Raw genomic sequence first — 25539 nt, 5'->3', positions numbered from 1 at the left:
GAGGTCTAGGTCAGGGCCCAGGCATGTGCTTTTTAAAAAAGCTCCACTTCTAGAAAGAAGTTGAAAGAGATTTCCTCATTTTATGTGATCAGCCAGAGAAAGCAAGTGGCATGTTTCGTAAATGTGGATGGTAATGTGTGAGTTCAAAGAATCCCAGAATAACTCATGAGTTCCAGCACAGGTAGGCTTGTGTTCATCTCACCTTTTGTTTCTTCTTTAGCCTTCTGAGTTGCTAAATCGGCCAACCAGTGCAGGGCAGAGGAGGGTTGGGCCGTGTCAGGGCAAGGAGGTCTAATGGCTTTTTGCTCACTATTGCTATTTGATGCTGAACTGTCTGCTTTCAGAGGCTCTTCAGATCTGATGTCAGTGCTGTCAGCTTTGGGAACATGGTCAGGCTCTGGAGTTGTTACCGATGCAGTTCCTCCTCCACCTGAGAAGGTAGTTTCGTTTCCAGAAGAGGCACTAGGGTTTATGCTAGGAAGCTAAAACACAGAAGGCCAACATGGTTAGGGTGCTGTCCTTGGGTAGGGGGAAAAAAACCACAACTACTAATGGCTTCAGACACTAAATAGGTCTGGGAAGAATAATCTGAAACTGTCCTGTAAATTGCTATTTTATCCATTATTTAATTCAACATATATTTATTGAATCCTACGACATGCCAGAAACCATGCTTGGTTCTATGGAAAGAGCAGTGAGCAAAACTTGAAGTTTATAATTTAAAATAAAGATTTAGCATGCTTGATACAATTTCTGCAACGACAAATTGGTGATTAAAATTTGACCTCATAGAGGTCAAGAGGTTTGAAAATTAAATAAAATAGTGTATGCAAAGGGCTTAGCATAGTTCTGGCACACATAAGTGCTCAATAAATGTTTATTATTTCATTACTGATTTTTCCAAATGATTTGCTCGATCTAGAGTGGTTTCATACTTTATATGTCAGCTACTGAAAATATTGTCTCCAGATCCCTCAACAGTAACCCTTGTGCCTCTTATCATCAACCACGTGTTAGCAGTATTCCTAGAAGGGCCTTGAAATGTAAGCAGTTGGTTTTGGGCTTTAAAAACAAAAGCAAAAAAAACAACTGATTATTCAAAATAGTCACTATAAAATTAGAATGACCTCTGCCCCTGACAGAGCAGTGAGGAAACCACTGCCTCTGAACCCAACTTAGCAGGCCAATCTTCATGTTTCTGTCAACTCTGACGTATACAACTTGACAAGATGCAAAGAATCTCTTTGTGCTATTTACCAACCAAGCCTAAATTGGTTTAAAGGTGAAGGGAGAGAAACCATACCAGTCAGGAAAAATTAAAATTCCTTGAGTAAGTTTTTCTGGGCTCTCTCTAAAAGGCTTCCCCTCCCTTAATTCCCCAGGAATCCTATAGTAGCTGGGGACAACAGAGTTGAAAATGGGGCATTTCCTGGTAGCAAGAATTTAAGCTTCACTCAGTTATACCCACACACACCATTTTACCTGTGACATCCCATTGGTGACAGCAGGTCTCAACACAGATTTATTCTGTCGACTAATACAAGGGCAGTTTGCTTTAATTCCCCACTTGCCCCGGGCAGCATGTACCATGTCTCCAATATTGTAAAGAGCTAGGAAAAACCGACAATGGTAACAGTCAGCATCAGAGCACTTATGTATGGCACACGATGTGCTAAGAACCTTCTTCACATTATCTCCCTCAGTCCTGACCACATTTCAATGAGGTAGCTGCTTTTATCCTCAATTTTTGATGAACACACTGAGACTTGGACAAGTTAGGTGATTTGCTCAAGTACATAAAGTTGGTAATGACAGGACTGACTTTAACCAGGTATGGCTGGGCCCTAAAGTTCTGTGCACTCTTAACCACTGAGCTGTATTTTCTCCCTTCTCTAGCAAACAACATGGTATCCATCAGGAGAAACTCTAGGGGTAGATTCCTTAATGTTCAAATGTTCACATTTTGAATCATATACTTTACACTATAAGTTATACCAAAAAAAAGTAAAAAAAAAAAAAAAAATAGATCAATGTAAACTTTACATGAGCAAACATTTAACTACACTTCGACCAGCAGGGAGCAGGCATCCCACCACTGCACTCAGGAAGCCCTCTGGAGTGGTGTGGTGCAATCACAGCTCACTGAAACCTGGAATTCCTGGGCTCAGGTGAGCACCCTGCCTCAGCCTCCTGAGTAGCTAGGAGTAGAGGTGCATGCCACCATGCCTGGCTAATTTTTTTATTTTTTACTTGTGGAGACAGGTCCCAAAGCTTTGTTAAGTGGAAGAGAATATAGACAGTAGTTTTGCAGATTCACCATCTTTAATGCATGCATGTTAATCAAAGTACAGAGGCTAGGCATACAGAAACTTCTGGAGGAATCAGTGAAGTAAGCTGGGATTCTGATACAAACATGACCATTTGTTCCTATTGTTAAGCTAGCTGCCTTCATCATGGATTCAAGAGGTTGGATTTACCTTCAGCTGGATTTTTACAAGCCTAAAACCAGAGATCTTTCTGGAAGACTAGAGACTGGCTTTTCCATTCTGGTCCAGCCAACCATAGGAATGTGAAATGATATCTTGAAACACGACCAGCTACTCTGACCAGAAAGGCGGGGCAGGAGTGTGCAGTGGCCACGTGCACTCTAACATGCATGTAAAGATCCAAATTTTCAGAGAAATCTGGTGAGGCTTAAAAGAAAAATATCAGGATAAGATAAACCATTTCAATTTTTTTTTAAAAAAAGAGACAGGGTCTTGCTCTGTCGCCCTGCCTGCAGTCCTGTGCCACAATCATAGCTCACTGTAGCCTCGAAACCCTGGGCTCAAGGGATCCTTCTGCCTCAGCCTCTTGAGTAGCTGGGACTACAGGTGAGCACCACACCACCTGGCTAATTTTTAAATTTTTTTTTTTTTGTAGAGACAAGGTCTCGTTATGTTGCCAGGCTGTAAAAAAAATTTTATTATATGTGAATATCTCAACTAAAAACATTTTTCCCATCAACTCTAAAAAAGGAATTTCTTTACCTGTGCCAGGGATGATCTGTGTGGGCATGAGATTCTCTGGTTCATGGGACTGTCCCTTTGCACACTTCAACCAGGAGAAAACCTCTTCATCACCCATTTCCTCTGTCTCTGAAACAGAAATGAATGATTTTCCTTATTTTACAAGGGTCACAAGGTGGATCCCTCTCAGTGAGCTGAAGTTTCAGAAACCCGAAGGCCAATTTTCTCATGGCCAAACAAGAAAATAGCTAACTTTTTAAAAATCTGCTTTACTGAGGTATAATTTACGTATAGTAATTTAACAGTTTCAAGTGTTCACCACAATGAGTTTAGACAAAGGTATTCAATTATATGAACACTATCACAATCATTATATAGAACATGTCCATCTGATCTTCCAAAAGTTTTCTTGGGTCAATACCCTTCCCTCAACCCCTGGCCACTAGTGATCCACTTTTTAGTGTTAAAATTTTGCTTTTTTAGAATTTCATATAAATGTAAGGAAATAGAATGTAGTCATCTGTGATGGGTTTCTTTCACTTAGCAGAATGCTTTTGAGATATCAGTAATTCATTCCTTTTTTATAGATGAGTAGCAGTATTCCATGGTTATAGAGGTACACAAAATTAGTTTATTCATCAGCTGATGGCCATTTGAACTGTTTCTAATTTTTCACTATTATGAATAAAACTGCTATAAACATTCATGTACAAGTCTTTGAGTGGACATGTTTTCATTTCTCTAAATACCTAGGAGTGGAATGCCAGGTCATACAGTAAATTTTAACTTTATAAGAAATGACCTTGGCTGGGCGCGGTGGCTCACGCCTGTAATCCTAGCCCTCTGGGAGGCTGAGGCGGGTGGATTGTTTGAGCTCAGGAGTTCGAGACCAGCCTGAGCAAGAGCGAGACCCCGTCTCTACTAAAAATAGAAAGAAATTAGCTGGACAACTAAAAATATATAGAAAAAATTAGCTGGGCATGGTGGCGCATGCCTGTAGTCCCAGCTACTCGGGAGGCTGAGGCAGTAGGATCGCTTGAGCCCAGGAGTTTGAGGTTGCTGTGAGCTAGGCTGACGCCACGGCACTCACTCTAGCCTGGGCAACAGAGTGAGACTCTGTCTCAGGAAAAAAAAAAAAAAAGAAATGACCTTAGTGTTTTCCAAAGTGATGGTACTAATCTATATTCCTACCAAACACTTGGTATTGTCAGTTTTTAAAAATTTTAGCCATTCTAGTCAACATAATGGTTTCTCATTATGGTTTTAATTTGCATTTCCTAATGAATAATGATAATATTTGTATATTTTTCAGTAGATACAGGGTCTTGTCATTAATATATTGCTCAGGCTGGTCTCAAATTCCTGGCCTCAAGTAATCCTCCTGCCTTAGCCTCCCATGCCTGGGGTTACAGGCATGAACTGCGCTGGGCCCAGGGATTATTTTTTTCATGTGCTAAGTTTATCCCTAAGCACTTCATGCTTTTATCATGCTACTATATAAATAATACTGCTTTTAAATTTCAATTTCTAATTGTTCATTGCCATCATACAGAAATAGAATGGATTTTTATATGTCAACTTTGTATCCTGTAATCTTGCTAATCTCATGAATTAGTTCTTATAGATTTTTGGAGATTTCTTAGGATTTTTTACATAGATGATCATGTCATCTGAGAATAAAAACTTCTCTCCAATCTGTATGTCTTTTTTTTTGGTCTTCTTTTTTGTTACCTTTTATTTCTTTGTACTGACTAGCAACTCCAATACAATATTGAATAGAAGTTGTGAAAGTAGACATTCTTGTTTTGTTCCTGATCTTAGGGGGAACAATTCAGTCTTTCATATTACATTTGATGTTCCCATCTCATTGAGTTCCTAGCTCAGTGTTTTTCAAACTTTAGTTCATTATCACCCTTGCAAAGAGCCTTAGGATTTCTTTCTTTTGGTGGTAACTGTGCTCCCCATCTCAAGGAAATTTTTTTTTTTCGAAACAGGTTCACCTAGGCTGTAGTGCAGTGGTGCTGTCATAGCTCACTGCAACCTCAAACTCCTGGACTCAAGCTATACTCCTGCTTCAGCCTCCCAAGCATCTGGGACTACAGGTACACACCACCACATTTTGGTTAATTTTTCTATTTTTTGGTAGAGACAGGGTCTCACTCAGGCTGGTCTTGAAATCCTGGCCTGAAGCAATCCTCCTGCCTTGGCTGGCCCCCCGAAGTGCTAGGATTACAGGTGAGTCACCATGCCCAGCACCCAAGGAATTTTAAAACCAGATATAATATAATATATATCTGTTTATGTACAGTGACCCTCCAAAAAGGCACAAACCATTTTAATGTTTAAGACTTTCCCTTGCCAGCAAGAACCAATTTTCACCCCCGTTGAGTATGCATAACCTAGTCTGTTGAGAATTTAGACAAGTGATTTTTTCTGCTATTTTTAGGGTTAATCATGTTGTTAGTTTTTAGTCTATTAATATGGTAGAATACTTTGGCTGATTTTCAAGTGTTAAACCAAACTTTCATTAATGGAATAAACCCCATTTTACCATAATGTATTATTCTTTTTATTTATCTCGACTTAAATTTGCTTACATTTTATAAAATGTTTTTAAATCTACGTTAATGAGGGATTTGGGGGCTGTAATTTTCTTTGTTATCATCTCTTCATTTGGTTTTGATACTTGTATAAGTGTACTGCTGTAATGCCTTAAGTTTCCTTTCTGGAAGGTTTTTTAAACTACAAATTCAATTTCTAAATATAAAATTACTGAAATTATCTATTTCTTCATGAGGGAACTTTGATGGTTTGTATCTTTCATGCAATTTGTTCATTACATTTAACCTGTCAAATTTATTGGTGTAATGTTTATAATTTTACTTATCCTTTCAACATCTGAATGATCTGTAGTGGGGTCCTCTCATAATTTTTTTGTTTGTTTTCTTAAAGAGATGGGGTCTCACTATGTTGCCCAGACTGGACTAGAACTCCTGGCTCAAGTGATCCTCTTGCCTCAGCTTCTCTAGTGGTGGCTGGTACTATAGATGCATGCCACCATGCCCAGCTTTCTCATTCTTAATATTGGTAAACTACACATTCTCATTATTTTCTGGTTTCTTTACGCAGAAGCTTAGCTGTTTTGAGACATTTCTTCTTTCCTAACATAAGTGTTTAGCGCTATAAATTACCCTCTAAGCACTGCTTTAGCTGTATACTACAAATGTTACATTGTGTTTTTGTTTCCATTCATTTCAAAACTTTTTCTCTTGTTATTTCTTCTTTGATCTATGGATATTTCGAAGTGTGCTGTTTAATTTCCAAGTATCTGGAATTTTCCAGATATCTTTCTGTTAATGATTTCCAATTTAATTATTTTGTGGTCAGAGAACATACCCTATATGATTTCAACCACCTTAAATTTATTGAGATTTACTTTATGACTCAGAATATAGTCCAGATGTAAACATTCCATGTGCATACACAAAAATGTATATTCTCCTGCAGTTGGATGGAATGTTCTATAAATGTCAATTAGGTCAAGCTGATAGATGGTGTTAAGTCTTCTACATCCTTACTATTTTTCTGTCTACTTATTCTTTTATTGAGATAAAGTGTTAAAACTTCCAATTATAGTTGTGGATGTTTCTTTTTGTCCTTTCAATCTTAATAGTTTTGCTTCATATGCTTTAAAGCTCTGTTATTATGTGCACAAATATTTAGGGTTGTTATACACTACTGAGGAAATGCTTCCATTATTATGAAATAGTCTACCACTCTACCTTCTATTAACATTCTTTCCTCTGAAATCTGCCTTATCTGATATTAATATAGTTCCTCCAGCCTTCTTTGGAATAGTGTTAGCCATGGTATATCATTTTACATCTTTTTACTTTTAACTGATCTGTGTCTTCATATTTAAAGTAGGTTTCTTGGCCAGGTGTGGTGTATCATACCTCTAATCCTAGCACTTTGGGAGATGGAGGTGGGAGGATCGCTTGAGGCCAGGAGTTGGAGAGCAGCCTGAGCAACATAGTGAGACACAACTGCTACAAAAAAAATAGAAAGTTAGTGTGGTGGGGTGTGCCTGGAGTCCCAGCTATTCAGGAGGCTAAGGCAGGAGGATCCCATGAGCTCAGCAATTTGAGTTTGCAGTGAGCTATGACGACACCACTGCACTCTAGTCTGGGCAACAGAGCAAGACTCTGTCTCTCTGTCTCTCTCTCTCTCTCTCTCTCTCTCTCTCTCTCTCTCTCTCTCTCACACACACACACAAAAAAAAAAAAAAAAAAGGAAAAAAAAACCATAGGTTTCTTAAGCCAGGCATGGTGGCATGTGTCTGTAGTCCCAGCTACTCAGAAGGCTGAGGCAGGAGGATCACTTGAGCACAGGAGTTTGAGTCCAGCCTGGGCAACATATAATAGCAAGACCCCAAGGGAAAGAGGGAAAGAGGAAGTAAGGGAGGGAGAAAGGAAGGAAGAAAGGGAGGAAGGTTTCTTATAGATAGCATTAGAGTTGTTTTCTATTTTTCCCATTTCTTTTTGCTTTCATTTCTCCTTCTTTTTTTTGAATTACTTGAATATTTTTCATGATTTGATTTTGTCTCCACTTTTGGCTTATTAGCTGTATCTCTATTTTTTAGTGGTTGTGATAGGGTTTGCAGCATTAATCTTTAACTTATCACAGCCTATTTTCACATATCATACCACTTTACATACATTGTAAGACCCTTCCAAAACTATACTTCCATTTCTTCCTCCTTTCCTTTGTGCTACTGTTACTATAGATTTTTATTTTATACATATTATAAATCTTACAATGTACTATTACTATTTTTGCTTTAAACAATTCTCTTAAAGAGATTAAAAAATGAGAAAATATTTTTTATATTTACTCATATATTTACCATGTAGGATGTTCTTCATTCTTTTGTGTAAATTAAAATTTCCATATCATATATTTTTCTTCTGCTTTTAACTTTATTATAGTGTAGATCTGCTGGTTATGAATTCTATCAGATTTTCTTAATCTGGAAAACTATTTCACTCTTACTTTTGAAAGATATTTTCATTGGGTATAAATTTTAGTTTAATAGATTTGTTTTTAGCACTTTAAGAGGTCATTTCTATTGTCTTCTGGCATATAAGGTTTCTGACTAGTTGGTTGTCATTCTTATCTTTGTTACTCTGCACAAAATGTGCTTTGGTGTGGTTTTCTTAATGTTTCTTCTGTTTGGGGGTGGTTTTGTGGTTATATAGTTTTCGTCAAATTTGGAAAATTTTTGGATTTGTTTAAATATTTTTTCTGTCTCTACCCTCACACCCTTTCTCTTTCTAAAACTCCAATGATATGTTTGATAGACTACCTGAAATTTCCTGCAGCTCTATAAGGCACTCTTCAGTTTATAAATTATGTCTTTTTTTTCCTATGCTTTGTTTTAGATCACTTTTATTGCTATGTCCCCAAATTCACTGTTTTTTTTTCTTCTGGGGTGTCTAATCTGCTGTTAATCTCATGCAGTATAATAATAAATATTTGAGATACTTTTCATTTCTAGAAGTTTCATTTGGGCCTTTTATATATCTTCTATTTTTCTCATGTTCATATTTTCCTTTATGCCCTCAAGCATATTTATAAGATTTATAATAGCTAAACTTTAAGGTTCTTTTCTGCTAATTCCATTATTATTGCCATTTTGGGGTTTGTTTCTATTGATTCCCTCCCCCAGCTTATTGGTAATATTCTCCTGCTTTTTTGCATACCTGATAATTTTTTTTTTTTTTTTAAGAGATAGGGTCTCGCTCTGTCGCCCAGGCTGGAATGCAGTGGCCCGATCATATTACTGTAACCTTGAATTCCTGGTCTCAAGTGATCCTCCCACCTCAGCCTTCAGAGTAGCTAGGACTACAGGCACACACCACCACACCTGGATAATTAAAAAAAAATTTTTTTTAGAGATGGGGTCTTGCTATCTTGCCCAGGCTGGTCTTTAACTCCTAGCCTTAATAATCCTCCTGCCTTAGCCTCCCGAAGTGTTGGGAATACAGGCATGAGTCACTGTGCTTGGCCCATACTTGATAATTATTGACTGAACGCAGCACTTTGTGACTTTTATGTTTCTGAATGCTGGCCTTTGTTGTAATCCTTTAAAGAGTATTTGGTTTTAGTTTGGTGCACTGGTAAGTAACTTGCAGATCAGTTTGATTCTTTTGAGGTTTGCTTTACACTTTGTTATAGCAGCTCCAGAACAGTTTGACCCTTCTGGACTCTTTTGTCTCTTCATGTTGGCAGGTGGGAATACAAATTGTGAGTTCTGTGAATTATTCAGTCAATTGCTTTCTCATGGTTCTTTCTTGGACCTTGACAAGTTTCATTTTATACATGTGCAGATCACCATATAGGCAAAACATTGAGGGGATTTCTCTGCAAATCTCTGATATTCTCTCTCTCTATAGTTTCTACCTCTTTAGCACTTTGCCTCACTTTCTCAGACTTTGATCTCTGCCTCTACTCAGTGGGGTTGCCAATTTCTACTTTAGTTCCCTTTCTTTGTGCTATTGCCTAGAAATTGCCCAGAGGCAGTACGCCAGGGGAATTATATGGATCACCTTGTTTTTCCCCTTCTCTCAGGGATCATAGTGAAATGTTGCCTGTTATCCAATATCTAAAACTGTGGTTTCATACATTTTATCCAGTTTTCTCATTGTTGATGGCTGAGGGCAATTCCTGTAGTAGTCAATCTTTCATGGGCAGAAGTAGAAGACTCTAACATCTAACATTCATGGAGTACCTAGTGAGTGTCAGGTCCTATTATAATCATTTAACATACAACATCTCATTTAATAACCATAACATCACGAAGCAACAAGTACTGACATAATTTTTTTTTTGGAGACAGGGTCTCACTCTGTCACCCAGGCTATAGTGCAGTGGCTTCATCATAGCTCACTGCAACTTCAAACTCCTGAGCTCAGGCGATTCTCTTTCCTTGGCCTCCCAAAGTGCTAAGATTACAGGTGTGAGCCACCACGCCTGGCCACTGATATCACTGTTTTATAGACAAGGAAACTGAAGCTCTGAAGGATTAAGTAACTAGCCCAAGATATCACAGTTGGTATAATAAAATGTGGAAGTAGGTATCTGAGTAGCTTAAACTCCAATCCACTATTATAATGGTTACACTGTATCTCTGAAGAGGAAAGAATGAGGAAGTCAAGGGGCAATGAGGATTCCTGGCATGTAATAAGATAAAGCAAGAACCCAAGGAAGCAAGGAATTTAATAGACATTTCTCAACAGAAAACAAATGACCAATAAGCAAATGAAATAATACTCAACATCATTAGTCATCAGGGAAATGCAAATCAAAACCATACAATGAGATACTACTTCACATCCACTATGATGGCTATAACAAAAATAGAATAACAAGTGTTGGCAAGAATGTGGAAAATTCCCTCATACATTGCTGCTGGGACTGTAAAATGCTACAATTACTTCAAAATACAGTTTGGCTGGGCATGGTGGCTCATGCCTATAATCCTAGCACTCTGGGAGGCCAAAGTGGGAGGATCGCTTGAGCTCAGGAGTTCGAGACCAGCCTGAACAAGAATGAGTCCCCGTCTCTACTAAAAATAGTAAAAATTAGCCAGGTGTGGTGATGCACGCCTATAGTTCCAGCTACTCGGGAGGCTGACGCCATGGAACTCTAGCCCAGTGACAGAGTGAGGCTCTGTCTCAAAAAAATAAAATAAAATAAAATACAGTTTGGCAGTTCCAAAAGGTTAAACATAGAACCATCATATGACCCAACAATCCCACTCTCAGGTATATACCCAAGAGAACTGCAAACGTATGTCCACACAAAAACCTGTATACAAATGTTCACAGTGGCACTATTTTTTTTTTTTTTTTTTTTTTGAGGCAGAGTCCTGCTCTGTTATCCTGGCTAGAGTGCCGTGGCATCAGCCAAGCTCACACCAACCTCAAACTCCTGGGCTGAAGCAATCCTACTGCCTCAGCCTCCTGAGCAGCTGAGACTACAGGCATCAGGCATGCACCACCATACCCGGCTAATTTTTCTTTTCTTTTTTTTTTTTTGAGACAGAGTCTTGCTGTGTTGCCCAGGCTAGAGTGAGTGCCGTGGCGTCAGCCTAGCTCACAGCAACCTCAAACTCCTGGGCTCAAGCGATCCTACTGCCTCAGCCTCCCCAGTAGCTGGGACTACAGGCATGCGCCACCATGCCCGGCTAATTTTTTTTTCTATATATATTTTTAGCTGTCCAGATCATTTGTTTCTATTTTTAGTAGAGACGGTGTCTCGCTCAGGCTGGTCTCCAACTCCTGACCTCGAGCGATCCACCTGCCTCGGCCTCCCAGAGGGCTAGGATTACAGGCGTGAGCCACCGCGCCCGGCCTAATTTTTCTATATATATTTTTAGCTGTCCATGTAATTTCTTTCCATTTTTAGTAGAGACAGGGTCTCACTCTTGCTCAGGCTGGTCTTGAACTCCTGAGCTCAAAGGATCCTCCCGCCTCGGCCTCCCAGAGTGCTAGGATTACAGGCGTGAGCCACTGCACCCAGCCTGGCACTATTAGTAATAGACAAAATGGAGACAACCCAAATGTCCATCAACTGGTGAATGGATAAACGTTATTATAACCTTATGATAGAATATTACTTGGCAATATAAAGGAATAAATTATTGATATGTACTATAACATGGATAAGACTTTAAAACATTATGGTAAGTAAAAAATACCAGTCACAGAAGGCCAAATATTATATGATTCCATTTATATGACATGTCCAGGATAGGGAGAGCTAGAGACAAAAAATACATTAATGGTTCCTAGGGGGAGGGAGGAATAGAGTGACTGCTAATGGGTACAAGGCTTTTTTCATGGTGGTGGGTAATAAAAATGGAATTAGGCCAGGTGCGGTGGCTCACACCTGTAATCTTAGAACTCTGGGAGGCCGAGGCGAGCGGATTGCTCAAGGTCAGGAGTTCGAGACCAGCCTGAGCAAGAGCGAGACCCTGTCTCTACTAAAAAAAAAAAATATATATAGAAAGAAATGATTTAGACAGCTAAAAATATATATAGAAAAAAAAAAATTAGCCGGGCATGGTGGCGCATGCCTGTAGTCCCAGCTACTCAGGAGGCTGAGGCAGAAGGATTGCTTGAGCCCAGGAGTTTGAGGTTGCTGTGAGCTGGGCTGACGCCACGGCACTCTAGCCCCGGCAACAGAGTGAGACTCTGTCTCAAAAAAAAAAAAAAAAAAAAAATGGAATTAGATCGTGGTGTTGGTTGTACAACCTTGTGAATGAAAGAACTGAACTGTACACTTTATTTTTATTTATTTATTTATTTATTTTTTGAGACAGAGTCTCACTCTGTTGCCCAGGCTAGAGTGCCGTGGCGTCAGCCTAGCTCACAGCAACCTCAAACTCCTGGGCTCAAGCGATCCTCCTGCCTCAGCCTCCTGAGTAGCTGGGACTACAGGCATGCACCACCATGACCGGCTAATTTTTTCTATATATTTTTAGTTGTCCAGCTAATTTCTTTCTATTTTTAGTAGAGACGGGGTCTCGCTCTTGCTCAGGCTGGTCTCGAACTCCTGAGCTCAAACGATCTGCCCGCCTCGGCCTCCCGGAGTTCTAGGATTACAGGCATGAACCACCGTGCCCAGCCTTGAACTGTACACTTTAAAGGGTGAGTTTATGGCATGTGAATTATATCTCAATAAAGATGCTATTAAAAAACAAAACAAAGGAAGATTAAGAATAATCCTTCTTGGCTTGTTTTAGCCTTCTCAATTAGGTTGGGTATTGGCAACTTTAAGGTCTTACAATACAACAAAGACGAATGAAGCCAGGCAGCTAAAGACAGGCACAAGCTCATTCTTGCCTCAATTTTCAAGTTCCGTAACTCCACTGACACACCTACAGGCTACCTTTATAACTGCATGGGAAACATTTGCTTACCACTGCGTGGACGGCTTTTCCTGAGCCGGTAACAGTCAAGGCAGACCCCAAATCCACATTTGCGACAAACCCAGTGGATGTTGAAGAGGGTTGTTTCACAGACATCACACATCTCCCGTACACCACGCACAGCTCGCTTCCATGCCACTTTCTCTGGTGGAAAGAAGAGGAGGACTGTTGGCATTGACCATCCTGACCAATAAATAGCAAAAGACCCAGATCCACTGATCCCTACACTCAAGCCATTTTGTCCAGCAACCCAACTCAAAGATTCATCAAGTTGTGTTTCTACAATTGTAAGAGAAACAAAATACAAAGAATTTCTAGTATTTATGAACTATACAACTTAATTATAATATGATATTTCAAGGGCTTATGGTAACACCAGGATATATAACCTAGTTTCAATAACGAATTAATGCCATATGTTGTCACTTAAGTTACTATAAAATTTCCAGTTGGGGGGAGCTTGAAGTAAGAGGATTCTTCTCTTGAATTTAAGAGCATAATTTCATAGTATAATTTTCCTGAGTCTAGAAATAGGGTACAGTAACTCACAGACATGGAAATACTGTAAACGTCTGAATAATCTGGGTTCTAGGTATGAAACATGGCATCTAGTAGCACTTGATCTATTCACAAACCATAGAGTATAACTCATTAATATGAACTGATTCAAAGCAAACTGAAAATATTCAGGGTGAACCAGACTCAAACAGGGATTCAAATCCAGGCTATGGCAGCTGTGCTACACAAATGAAAGACAAGCAGGGAAGGAGTTTCTGGAGATTTGTCAAAAGACTAAAAGACTAATTGTCAAAGACTAAAAGAATGAGGTCTGTTGGATACAGTTAAGACCTCAACTACAGGTTGCTACAAAGAAGTCTTATCAGTTTTGACTCATCCACAGAAAATGCCACCTGCCACTCCCCGCAATCCTCCCTTTAAGCAAAAGAAAATGTTTCCAACTAGAAGGGCCTGGAGGACAAGCAAGAGAGAGGGTGCCTTACGGTGTGGCTCCACCATCATCATGGCCTCCTTCTCAGACATTACAAGCTGGCAAAACTGGTCCCCAACATTGGCCAGGATGTACTTTGAGGTCTCTAGGTCTATCCCTTCTGCTAGGGAGGAAGAGGGAATCCACAGGTTCATGGCATCAGGGTCACTTTGCTGAGGGCTTAGAAATCCCTCCACACGGAGTACCCCCTTTCGAGTGAAGATCAACCTAAGACAGGATCAAATACATGGTAAATAGCAGTAGCAATGCAAACTAACACATACCTAAAATCCTAGAACCTAAAAAGAAATCAAATAAGACTTAGCAGGAGGCCAGGCGTGGTGGCTCACGCCTGTAATCCTAACACTCTGGGAGGCCGAGGCGGGAGGATCAATCCAGGTCAGGAGTTTGAGACCAGCCTGAGCAAGAGCGAGACCCTGTCTCTACTAAAAATAGAAAGAAATGATCTGGACAGCTAAAAATATACATAGAAAAAAATTAGCTGGGCATGGTGGTACATGCCTGCAGTCCCACCTACTTGGGAGGCTGAGGCAGAAGGATTGCTTGAGCCCAGGAGTTTAAGGTTGCTGTGAGCTAGGCTGATGCCAAGGCACTCTAGCCCTCTAGCCCGGGCAACAGAGCAAGACTCTGTTTCAGAAAAAAAAAAAAAAAAAAAAAAAATACTTAGCAGGAATCAGGCCAAGAACTTTCACCACAGTTAACCAACACAGTATGCAATTTTGGCTAATAGGAGGCTTGTTAATATAACACTTAGTAGGTCTAGATTCTTTAAAAAGCTGTCTTCAGAGTTGCTGTCAGTTTTTCCATCCACCTGTTCTACACCTGCACCTGTGCCACTGAACATGACTGAGAAAAACACAGTCATCCTCATTTCAACACTTCAGATTCATGTCCACCTACCTGAGCTGAGCCCTTAAGGTTGCCTGACAGTCACAATAGTTTCCTGATTCGCTTCCTCTCCTTGATGCCTGTTTCATACCTTCTTTCTTTTCAAACTGCCAATATTACTTCTCATGAGGACCCTGCTTTCTATTTCACTGAGGAAACAGGAGCCAGAAGAGAACTTCTATAAGCTCCCACTACCATACTTTCCTGCAGCTGAGCCACTGTACTCCGTTTGATCTCCTCCTACTCTGAACTAGGACTCAGCAAAGCCAATCTTTCCAGCTACATTTTTTGTTTTGGAAATAGGTTCTTGCTCTGTCTCCCTGGGTAGAGTGTAGTAGTGTGATCATAGCTCACTGCAACCTCAAACTCCTGGGCTCAAGCAATCCTCTTGCCTCAGCCCCCCAAGTAGCTGGGACTACAGGCACACACCTTGGGGCCTGGCTAATTTTTCTATTTTTTTGTAGAGACGGGGTCTTGCTCTTGTTCAGGCTGGTCTCTAACTCCTGATCTCAAGCAATCCTCCAACCTTGGCCTCCCAGAGTGTTAGAATTATAGCCGTGAGCCACCATGCCCTGCCTTCCAGCTACATTCTATCCCTTTCCCCAACCCAAAGACATTCCTCCACTAATTCTCTTTTTTACATCAGCTATTTTCATCTCTATTGTATCATTCTTGTCAGCATTTAAACTTGCTCCAATTTCCATCACAAAAGTCCTCTCAATCCCATACCCCCCTTCACTAATCTGCTTGTTAGAGCAAAGTTCCTTGAAAGAGTTGTCCACACTCATTATCACTAGTTCTTTTCCCTTCTATTTTCCCTTAATCTACTACAATCAGACATCCCCCTACTAATCTACCAAAACTATTTTGACAAGGTCATTCCACCTTGCTAAAGGTCACTTCTAGTCCTTATCTCACATGACCTATCAGCAACATTTGATACAGTTCATTATTCCTTCCTGGAAATACTTTCTTTAGTTGTCTTCCAGGATACCTCACTGCCCAGTTTTCCTACTATCTCACTGGCTATTCTTTCTCAGTCTCATTACTAGTTCCTTCTTATCTTTTCCACCTCTAAAAGCTGGAGAGTGCCAGAACTCAGTCCTTGAACTGCTTTTTTCATCTATGCTCTGACTTCTAAGGTGATGTCAATTTGACTCACAGTTTTAAATACCTAGTGACATCGAAATTTGTATAACCTACTCTCAAGAAGGTAGTAAGCTGGTCTTTTAAAACATTGCTCAGTGTCACTCATCAGCTCAAGATCGCCAATGATTTCTTATTCAGAGTCAAAGCCAAGGCCCTTGGAATAGCCCTTTAAAATCTGGACGCATCATAAATTCTTTCACTTCAACTCCCCTCCGCTTACTCTACTTTAGCCATCCTAGTTCTAAGGACACATGTAGAATATTCCAGCTTCAGGGCAGTTGCATCTGTCTGGAATACTTGTCTCCCAGATAACTGTGTAGATTACTCCTTCACTTACTGCAGGTCGTTCCTTAATCTCATTTTCTCAGATCATCCTATTTAAAACTGTAGCCTCTCTAGCCTCCTGACACTTTAATCCTCTTTCCTTTATTTTTCTCATATTTATTATCAGCTGAAATACCATTTATTTAAGTTTTGTTTTTCGTGGTTGTTATTTACTGTTTGCATTTCCAAACCTTCTGAGGGCTGGATTTGATGTTTTGGTTCACTGCTGAATCCTCAATGCCCCAAAACAATAGCTGGCACACATTAAGTGCCTGATAAATAATTGCTGAATAAGTGAATCCACACCAAATTGATAAACCATGTGAATTTATTTTAAAAATTAAAGATTCTTGAAAGATCATTGAGAATAAACTCCTAAGTTCATCAAGCACAGGAAAAGTGACTACATGGCTGTTGTTTGGTAACAGTAAGGGCTATGCCCAGGACTTATCTGTTACCTCTATTTCAAAGCTGCGTCACACTGTCTCTTAATCTTACTTCTCCGTTTCTCTAACATGACTCAAGGTATTCTAGCACTGAAGAGGAGTAAGTGGTCAGGAAGATCCATAATATAAAATGGAGTCCTTTTGCTTATCCTACTGGTTTCAAATAGAACCAACCTTAGTAAGGAATAACTCAGGAAATAGTAGAGCGATGCAGCTAAGACTGCTCAACTTCAATTCGCCAAAGACAAAGCCAGGTGTCATTTTATGGTGCAAATAACTAAGTGACTACTATTCCAGAGCCTTGGCACAGACTCAGATTTAAAGGAGGTGAGGAAAGCAAGGCGAGAGATAGGCATGTTTACAGATTCAGAGAAAGAGTGGAAGTTATGTGTCACTGAGGAAAACTGGGAAAGGAGGAAGAGAGTTCGGGTACCTCCGAAAATGAAAGAAGCGGCAGGCTACAGTTGAATCATCTTGCTCCTGTTCCTTAAACTTCCGATACCGCTCCAGGCGGCACTCACGACACTTGTGCAGGTGAGGTGCCACATTGATGCACGACCCATCCTGCAGGAAGGGCTCTCCAGACTGCTTCAGCTTCTTCACTTTGCTGACATCTTTCAGCACTGATTGGCCAACTGTGGCAAAGAGAGGAGGAGAAAAGGCGGTCATGAGAGGTATAATTAGGGCCCAATAACATGATCCTCTTGGGGGCAAGCATTTGTCCTGACCTGGGCTAGTCCTTCTTACACTGCTTGGGCAATGTGCCCATTATGTCCACCCTTCACAGAATGGGAAAGCAGGGAGCAAAGAGGCTTCATGAGGGAGCTAAGAACCATGGAGAACTTGTGGCAAGTGCCCTACTATAGCAAAATAATTCTGAGTATGGCTTTGAAAAACCCAAGGCAGCAGAACGTAGCCATCACTTGCCTCTAGTTCCTCAGGATGTGGCTATTCTGTTAATCAGGACCACGTGAGCTCCCACAGGATACCAATTCACAATGAAAACAGCTACTTTTACCACCAGACTTTCTTTCTCTTACATACTTCTGGACCGTAACCTCACACCACAGAAGTTAATAGAAGCAGAGGGGAAATTCTCTTTGCTCCATCAAGTCTACAAAGGGCTGCTGTGTAGGAATGGAGACCAGTTCTCAGTAACTCCCTTCAAGTAAATTAAAGAGGATGGGCCAAAGTGAAGTAGAAAGGGATGAGACGAACACAAAGAAATAGTTCCTGACCAAAAATAACAGACTACCAAGGATGATTAGGAGTCCTCCTTTGTGGGATTATCATTATATGGGACAGATACCCCTCTCACAGTGCTGGTTTAGATGCAATTGTGCCCTGAACTAGATTTGATGAGGGGCTTCTGCCAGGTCCTTTTGGCTTCGTAATTCTATGAGATTATAGAACTTTCCATCAAAGTTAGGGTCTACGCTGCACAAGAGCACAGCAGGCATTCGAGCCTATTGCCAGAGCAAAGCCCATGTATAGCCCCAGCAGGATCACCTTTCAGGGGGGCGGTCCGAGGTCGGCCCTTGGGGGCCTGCTTCCCTTTGCCTTTGCCCAGCAACAGCTCAGCACTGCGCTCCCCATTGGGGCCCAGCTTCCCCATCAGGTGCTCCGGAATCCCCTTCAGGCCAGTCTTGGCCTGCAGCTGCTCCTCAGAGTCGCTCATATCTGACAGGTCACTGTTGGTGCTGGAGTCCGAGTCCTGTCTGCAAGCCAAGCTTCGCTCATCCAGTGAGAACCTTTTCACAGCTTCAAAAGGAGCTTTGTTCTCCTGTGAAAATTCTGCCGGGGAGGACAGAAAGCTGCCTGAGTGCCTGCCAAAGACGTTACTAAAGGTTTTGAGGAGGGGATTGTCCTGTTGCCCAGGCCCCACAGTTGGCCTCTCCTCTGTGGGGCTGGAGGAGAGAGTAGGCATCTCAATGGGCTGAGTGAGGCTGTTGGTGGGTGAGCTGGAGCGGCCATTCCCCATGGCAGAGAGGCTTGGGCACCCAGTGGTAAGAGCTGAGCCCAGAACACCAGACACCAGCTTGGAGGGGTCAGTTGTAATGAAGAGAGTTTTCTTCTTTGCTAAAGATGCTGAATCTGCAGAGGAGTGAGACTCGGGCCAGCTAGATGCTGCCTTCGAGGTGACAGTGGTAGCAGAGGAAGAGCTACCTGATGCCTGAGATGCAAAGCTGCTGAAAGGGCTATGTTCAACTTTCTCCACAAATGCCAGGAAAGGGTTAGAAGGCTCTTCTCGGGATAGTTTGGGGGGCTGTAAAAATAGATTTTCATGACTTTCTGGGGTGCGGGTATTGAGGAGGCTCCGTGGGAAGGCTGGAGTGAGAGTGGGCATGGACTCTGCAGGCACTTTCCGGTCCACAGAGCTGCCAGCCTTAGAGCCTGGCTTAGTGTCTGTTCCAAGAGTAGATCTGCCTTTACACAGGCCTGAGCTCAGGCTCTCAAGGCTTTGTTTGAATGAGTCCCGACTTGAGGAATCATCAGCCAAACTCTCTGAAACGGTAGTGAAGTAGTTACTGGTGGGTAAAGTTTGGGACATGCATTGAAAAAACAAGTTTTTGGAGAGATCAGAGTCTTTCTGAGACTCTGGTGCAGAGCTACAGCCAAAAGAGAAGCCCAAAGGTTTGTTCTCTGTGGCTAGAACCCCATTGGCCTGGCTCCTTCCACTTCCAAAAGTCAAAGGTTGCAATGAACTTGGGAGAGGTGCTCCAAATCCAGAAGAGGCCAGAACAGAATTTCTTGAATTCTGAAAGGAAGATAGCCTAAGTTAGTGATGCAGGATTCTCGTGACAATCTAAAGATCTCTTTCTTGGACCTACCTATCACTAGATCAACATTTACTGTGGGTCAATCAATTTTTCTCTAATTCCATGGATCTGCTCTTGTAACTGGATTTCACCAGCAGTGGGGAAGAAACCTGCCGCAGACCACATCAAGGGAATCTTTAGCAAGGTGAGCCAGAGATAGCAGAATGTCATTCATCCTGCCACTCCCTTGGTTGTTATCCAGTTGGTTGCCATAGTGTTAGGAGTCCGTGTAAGCTTCTTAGTATCTATGTGAAGTGGACAGAGACTTCATGAGGGAATGGGGGAAAAGGGTTCCTGAATAGACATCAGCTTTTACTTTGAAATATACCTAGTGACTCCTATAATAGTAAAATATTTCAATGACTTTAGTAGCTATTGTTAAAGTTTTGATTTACTTAAGCCATTGCAAATTGCCCATCTTACAAAAAGTGACTTCCCTCCCTGACAAGCCCATTGTACATTAAAGAAAAGTATTCTTTATTAATCTGAAACTCCATGAGAAGGACCCTTTTGGAATTTAGCCATCTATTAATATTTATGGCAAGTCAACCTAAAAGCTGAATATACATAAGACCTCAAGATGCTAAATTAAAGAGAGCAAACTATTTACTGAGACCTTTTATTACAATTAGGATCTAACAAGGCTCCAAATAGAAATAAAGTATATACCGGAGAATATCCACCAAACAAAAACTAAAGAGTGAAATGATAAAACACTCTCCTTTCCTTCTTTTACCTTGAAAATGTTAATTTCTGCATGTGAATGACTGCATGTATAAAGAAGGATGGGGGCATTTTCCTACATATTTGCACCCATGTGCATATAGAGAGACACTATGAGCCCTCACTTAAAATTTGTTAATTTAATAAAATCCAGATCCTAACATTTGACTTGCAAATCACATACTAAAAATGTTAATTTTCGAGTAACAGAGGATGATATCCCTCAACATTCACTTTAAAACATGAGAAATATTGGTGCTGTTCACTTCCATTGTCAATAAATAAATAAATAAATACATAAAAACATGAGAAATAAACATTATTCCATGACTATTTAACGGATATAGGGTTTCCTATTAGGATGATGAAATTTCTGGAACTAAAAAGTGGTCATGGTGTGAATGTACTAAATGCTACAGATTTGTACATTTTAAAATGGTTAAAATGATAAATTTTATGTTATGTGTATTTTACCATAATTAAAAAAAAAAGACAAACTATTCCAGATAAACAAAAGGGCTATTCTTTCAACATTCAGGCTTTCCTCGAGGGCAGCATTAGAGGCATCAGAACAAGGCAGGCCACCTATGGCTTGCCTCTAATTGATACCTGCTACTGAGACTACTCTGGGCCATTTTAGAGTTAAAACATTACAGTTCACTTTCTTATTCTTCTTCACACTAACCAACAAGCGTTGTCTTAAACCCCTTTCCCACAACAGAGAAAAAGAGAATAGACACAGCCCTGAGGTTTTGCCGTTGTTTCACTAGCAGGATTTGGCCAGAAGCCTTGACATCTGCATGACTGCAAGGAACCAGCATGGGTAGCTCATGTTTCACTCCTAAAGTTTCCCTTTAAAAATAAATACACACTTAATGATTGGGTAGATATTTAAAGAAAAATAAATAAAATAAAAAAATATATACACATGAATGAAAAATAATTTGGATGGTCTTTCATTTTCCTTCAAATGATTACATTCCAGATCCTTTTCTTATAAGAAAGTGATGACAAACTGATTGCAACCCAGTTTTTAGTGTAAGAAGTTTTCTGTTGGTTGTGCCCCTATTTTAGATTAGGCAGCATTCATTTGAAAGCATTCATTTCTGTACTTTTAAATCATATGCTAGGAGAAGACCCAGGCTGAAACATTAGCAAAATGACTGATATAGTCACAGAAATTTCTTCAACCTGTTTGAAAGAAAATACCCTTTAATTTCAAATTTCACCTATTCAGCTTTACTACTCCAAGAATAGCAGCATTTGGTGGATCTCTTAATAGTATGTAACATTTGGTCTATTTTGTAAGCCCCATTTCCGTTCACAGGGTCTTTGACATGGAGTTGATAACTCATATACTATGATGACTTACACTGGAAATCCACATAAGATCGTCACCTGGTTTTCTTGGGAATGTCGGTCAAGTAACAGAGGACAATCCATGAACACTGTGAAATTTGCATTTACAGGCCTTCTTTGATATGTGAATATTTTATCTCTCTTCCCATCCCTGCACACTAGGGCTTAACAATTTGCATTTGCTGAGGGACGGGAAGATGTCCAATGAAATGTATATGCCATGTTTTATCTGGCATTGTTATACCTGAAATGATTCCATTTTAAGATGTGAGCCCCTTCAAATACTCAATTCCTTATACATAATATACAGTGCTTAGCACACAGTAGTTTTTCTATGTATAATTTTGAAAAGTCATTAAGCATTTCTTCTTTGTATTTGATATTCTAGCTTGAATTAATTAACAGCCCACTTGAAAAAAATATATGACTAGCACCATATATATCATATTTTGGTGACCAAAATTTGTCAAAAAGACTATGTAACTGATTTTGATACTGTTTCAAATTTGAATTGAGGAGTCAACTTTATGTTAACTTACATTTAACAAAAGTTCCATTTTAGCAACAATATATGCATATCAAATAAAGGACATAGTAAATTGGATACCACTATGATTAAATCCATCAAATTTTCCAGATAAGGTCAAAAGATGAACTTGCGGAGAAAAAAAACTTTTATGTTTTATGGCCCTATCAAATGATGAAAAGTAGTAACCCAGCCTCAAGGGAAAATATCAAAGAAATGATGAACTGAAACCAGGGTAATGGTAGCTTGCATACATAGCCTTAATTATAGTGTTCACTATTAACAACACTGTGATTCATTAACCTTGCCTCTCATAGGCCTGGTGGAGGCTCAACCACTCCGTGAACTAAATAGATAATTGAATCTAAAAAATTCCCCACCAGATCTATTTTAATATCTCAGTAAATTGGTTTGTATAATCAGTTTTTGATTAGCCCAATTGTTCAGGTGACTTTTAAGAGCAGAGTAAGTTATTAAAATATACATATTTGCCCAATGAGCATTAAAGGCCTATCCACAGAGTACAATTTAAGCACATCTCAGAAATATTCCTTCCCTGGGGCATTCGAGATGCTTTTCAATGTGTTAACAATAAAGGAGGGTGAAACAGTGAACCCAAATCTTGCAAATCTGCCCCTCAAGCAACTCACCTCTCCTGAGGCCTGCGACCAGCTGCCTTTCTGTTTTTCCGGCCCAGTCCCTGCTGCAAGACCAGTGTCTGAGATCCTCACCGTGGTTGGGGTGGAGTTGGTGGTAGTGACCACAGCTGCTGAAGCCACCATGCCCTGGCCAACTTGTTCCAGTGTTTTTCCTGCCTCTTTATTTTCGGCTCCACCCACCTCTGGGGCCAAAGGTGTCTGACCTGTGGCTGCAGAATATGGAGTGAAAGGTACAGGTGTGTCCCCACCTACAGGCTCATCCTGCACCACCAGAGTCCTGCCGTTTTCTTTGGTGTAAGTGGCAAAGCGAATGTTGCGGTTAATCTGGGGGACAAATGTAGACGGTGGCTGCTTGGCTCTCTGATCCAGACCTGGCTCTCCACTGGCATTCCCTCCTTTCCAGGGCCCTCGGCTTGCCTCACCTCCATCGCTCCCATTACTGTCTACTTCACCCCTGTCTCCTTTTAATTTCTTTGATGCAGGGTCACACCCAGAGTCCGAAGCACTTTTTCTCCTCCGGCCATCTTTCCCCTCTATGCTCTCTCTCTTCTTCTTTCCTTTGGAAGATTTTACTGCTTTTAACGTACCCCCCTACAAAACAAAATTCAAAAAAGATTTATTACAAGGACCTTTCATCCTGTGAAAACCATAAACCATTAGCTCTTTCCCATCTCTAGAAGCAGACAAAGCAGGCACAGATTGCCAAATTCCAATGCCAACTCTAAGTCATCCACTTTGTCAAAAAGCTCCAATCTTTATATACATACATTTAAGACAACAGTCACTGGAGGTTAACTCACTTGGCAAACCTTCTCTTCAATAAAACACACTACTTCCTCAAATGGACTTTTTTGAGGATATGAACAATTTGTGAAATTTCTTTTATAAAATAGACTGCTAGAGCTAGGCTGGGAGCTCATTTGCCCGTTGAAGAAATAACTCGTTTTATTACGTATTTATCTCCTTGTTTCACAGAACCTTGCATTTCAAGTATTGAAATATAAATTCTCTTCAATCCATAGGTAACTAAAACCAACATTTGTGAGTCTGTGGCCAAAGAAAAAGTGAACTTGACAGAGATGGGCTTGGATTGCTCATACAGACACTATAAAAATAATCTTCAGACTTTATCTCAAAGCATTAGACAGAGAAAAGGGGAAAAAAGCAGGCTGCCACAGGCCAAAGAGCCAAATCTCTGATTTCTTCTAGTAATTTCAGACTATCTCATGAAACCTTGCTTGTGCCTTATGTGAGAGGCCACACAGACGCTGCAGGATGAAAAGGGGCAATTCGTATCTCTGACTAAACGCCTCCCCTGAGAAGAATGAAGGGAGTGGGGTATGGGACACAGCTAACATTCTCTCAAGCAATCTTTGGGCAGCAAAGACACAGTTACAACTGGAACATTTTCTAGATCGGTATTCCACTATGAAGCAGGTATTCGTTTTAGCTTTATTCAGATAACTTTCAGATAGCTTTATTCAGAAATGTGTGTTGGGGTGGTAACAAGTGACACAATGATCTAACCATGAATATTTACCAATTTAATTAATCTACTTCTACTGCCCTTGAAGACTTGTAGATTCTTTACAGATCTACATCTTTACTGTAATCATTATTATAGCTGTTAAAATGGAAACTTTTTCAAATTTTATGTTTCTTCTCGTCAGGTCTAGTTTCTGTATTTTTTCTTTTGCTGCCTTCATTTCCATTCTTTCTCCTTTAATTTCACTCTACAACTCTTAAATAAAGCTCAAGATTTACTTCGATTTTTCCCATACTTCTGGTAATATTATCTAAGTTTCCAAATTTTTCATTCAAGAACTGTTTCTGATTGCTAAGTATTATTTTATTTTGATCTGCTTTTAAAACTCTTTTATCCTTTCTTCAATCTCTATCAACACCCAGTTTTTAGTGTTGTGAACTATGGAAGTACAATCAGTGAAATCTGTCCTTTTCTCTCTTGCTTATTCACTTACGCTCACACTTAAAGGAGACAAGGTGGTCGAGGACCTCTAAAAACGGTTACTAAAGCCTTGGCAGAACTGTGAAAACTAATTGTACTTTGCTAGTCAAGGAGATAGTCACAACATGGCAATGCCAAAAAGGGAAGCACCAACATCTATTGCTGAAGACCACAGATCCCACCTCTTTTTTTTTTTTTTTGAGACAGAGTCTCACTCTGTTGCCCAGGCTAGAGTGCCATGGTGTCAGCCTATCTCACAGCAACCTCAAACTCCTGGGCTCAAGGGATCCTCCTGCCTCAGCCTCCCGAGTAGCTGGGACTACATGCGCCACCATGCCCGGCTAATTTTTTCTATATATTTGTAGTTGTCCATATAATTTCTTTCTATTTTTTTAGTAGAGAAGGAGTCTCGCTCTTGCTCAGGCTGATCTCGAACTCCTGAGCTCAAACGATCCACCCGCCTTGGCCTCCCAGGGTGCCAGGATTACAGGCGTGAGCCACCACGCCTGGCCCACAGATCCCACCTCTAACTAACCCAGGTAACTTGAAGAGACTGGCTCACAGCAACCTCCTACCATTCCCTACACAACTTCTATGTATGTCCTACTTACAGTGAGCTACTCACATAGGAGTAAACAGCCTAGGACACTGAGACCAGCACTCCCCAGT

The 25539-nt window shown here is 40.5% G+C and overlaps 1 protein-coding gene across 2 annotated transcripts in view; it reads right to left on the bottom strand.

Annotated features, from left to right (window-relative positions):
* The window catches only part of KDM3B (lysine demethylase 3B), a 62877-nt gene that overhangs the window by 13533 nt on the left and 23805 nt on the right, over positions 1-25539 (bottom strand). Inside the window, exons 7-14 of one of the 2 annotated variants that reach the window (XM_045550906.1) lie at positions 22896-23495; positions 18328-19576; positions 17252-17453; positions 14004-14218; positions 12994-13146; positions 3030-3137; positions 1483-1610; positions 203-482 (exon numbers count right to left, since the gene is read on the bottom strand). In XM_045550906.1, the coding sequence (XP_045406862.1) occupies positions 203-482; positions 1483-1610; positions 3030-3137; positions 12994-13146; positions 14004-14218; positions 17252-17453; positions 18328-19576; positions 22896-23495 (2935 nt within the window). The remainder of the gene's footprint in view (positions 1-202; positions 483-1482; positions 1611-3029; positions 3138-12993; positions 13147-14003; positions 14219-17251; positions 17454-18327; positions 19577-22895; positions 23496-25539) is intronic. The other variant, XM_045550907.1, reaches the window with a different exon arrangement.

This window comes from Lemur catta, chromosome 5, assembly GCF_020740605.2.
Source record: "Lemur catta isolate mLemCat1 chromosome 5, mLemCat1.pri, whole genome shotgun sequence".
Taxonomy (NCBI): domain Eukaryota; kingdom Metazoa; phylum Chordata; class Mammalia; order Primates; family Lemuridae; genus Lemur; species Lemur catta.
Note: the sequence above shows the minus strand (reverse complement) of the source record. Positions and strands in the feature narration are given on the sequence as shown.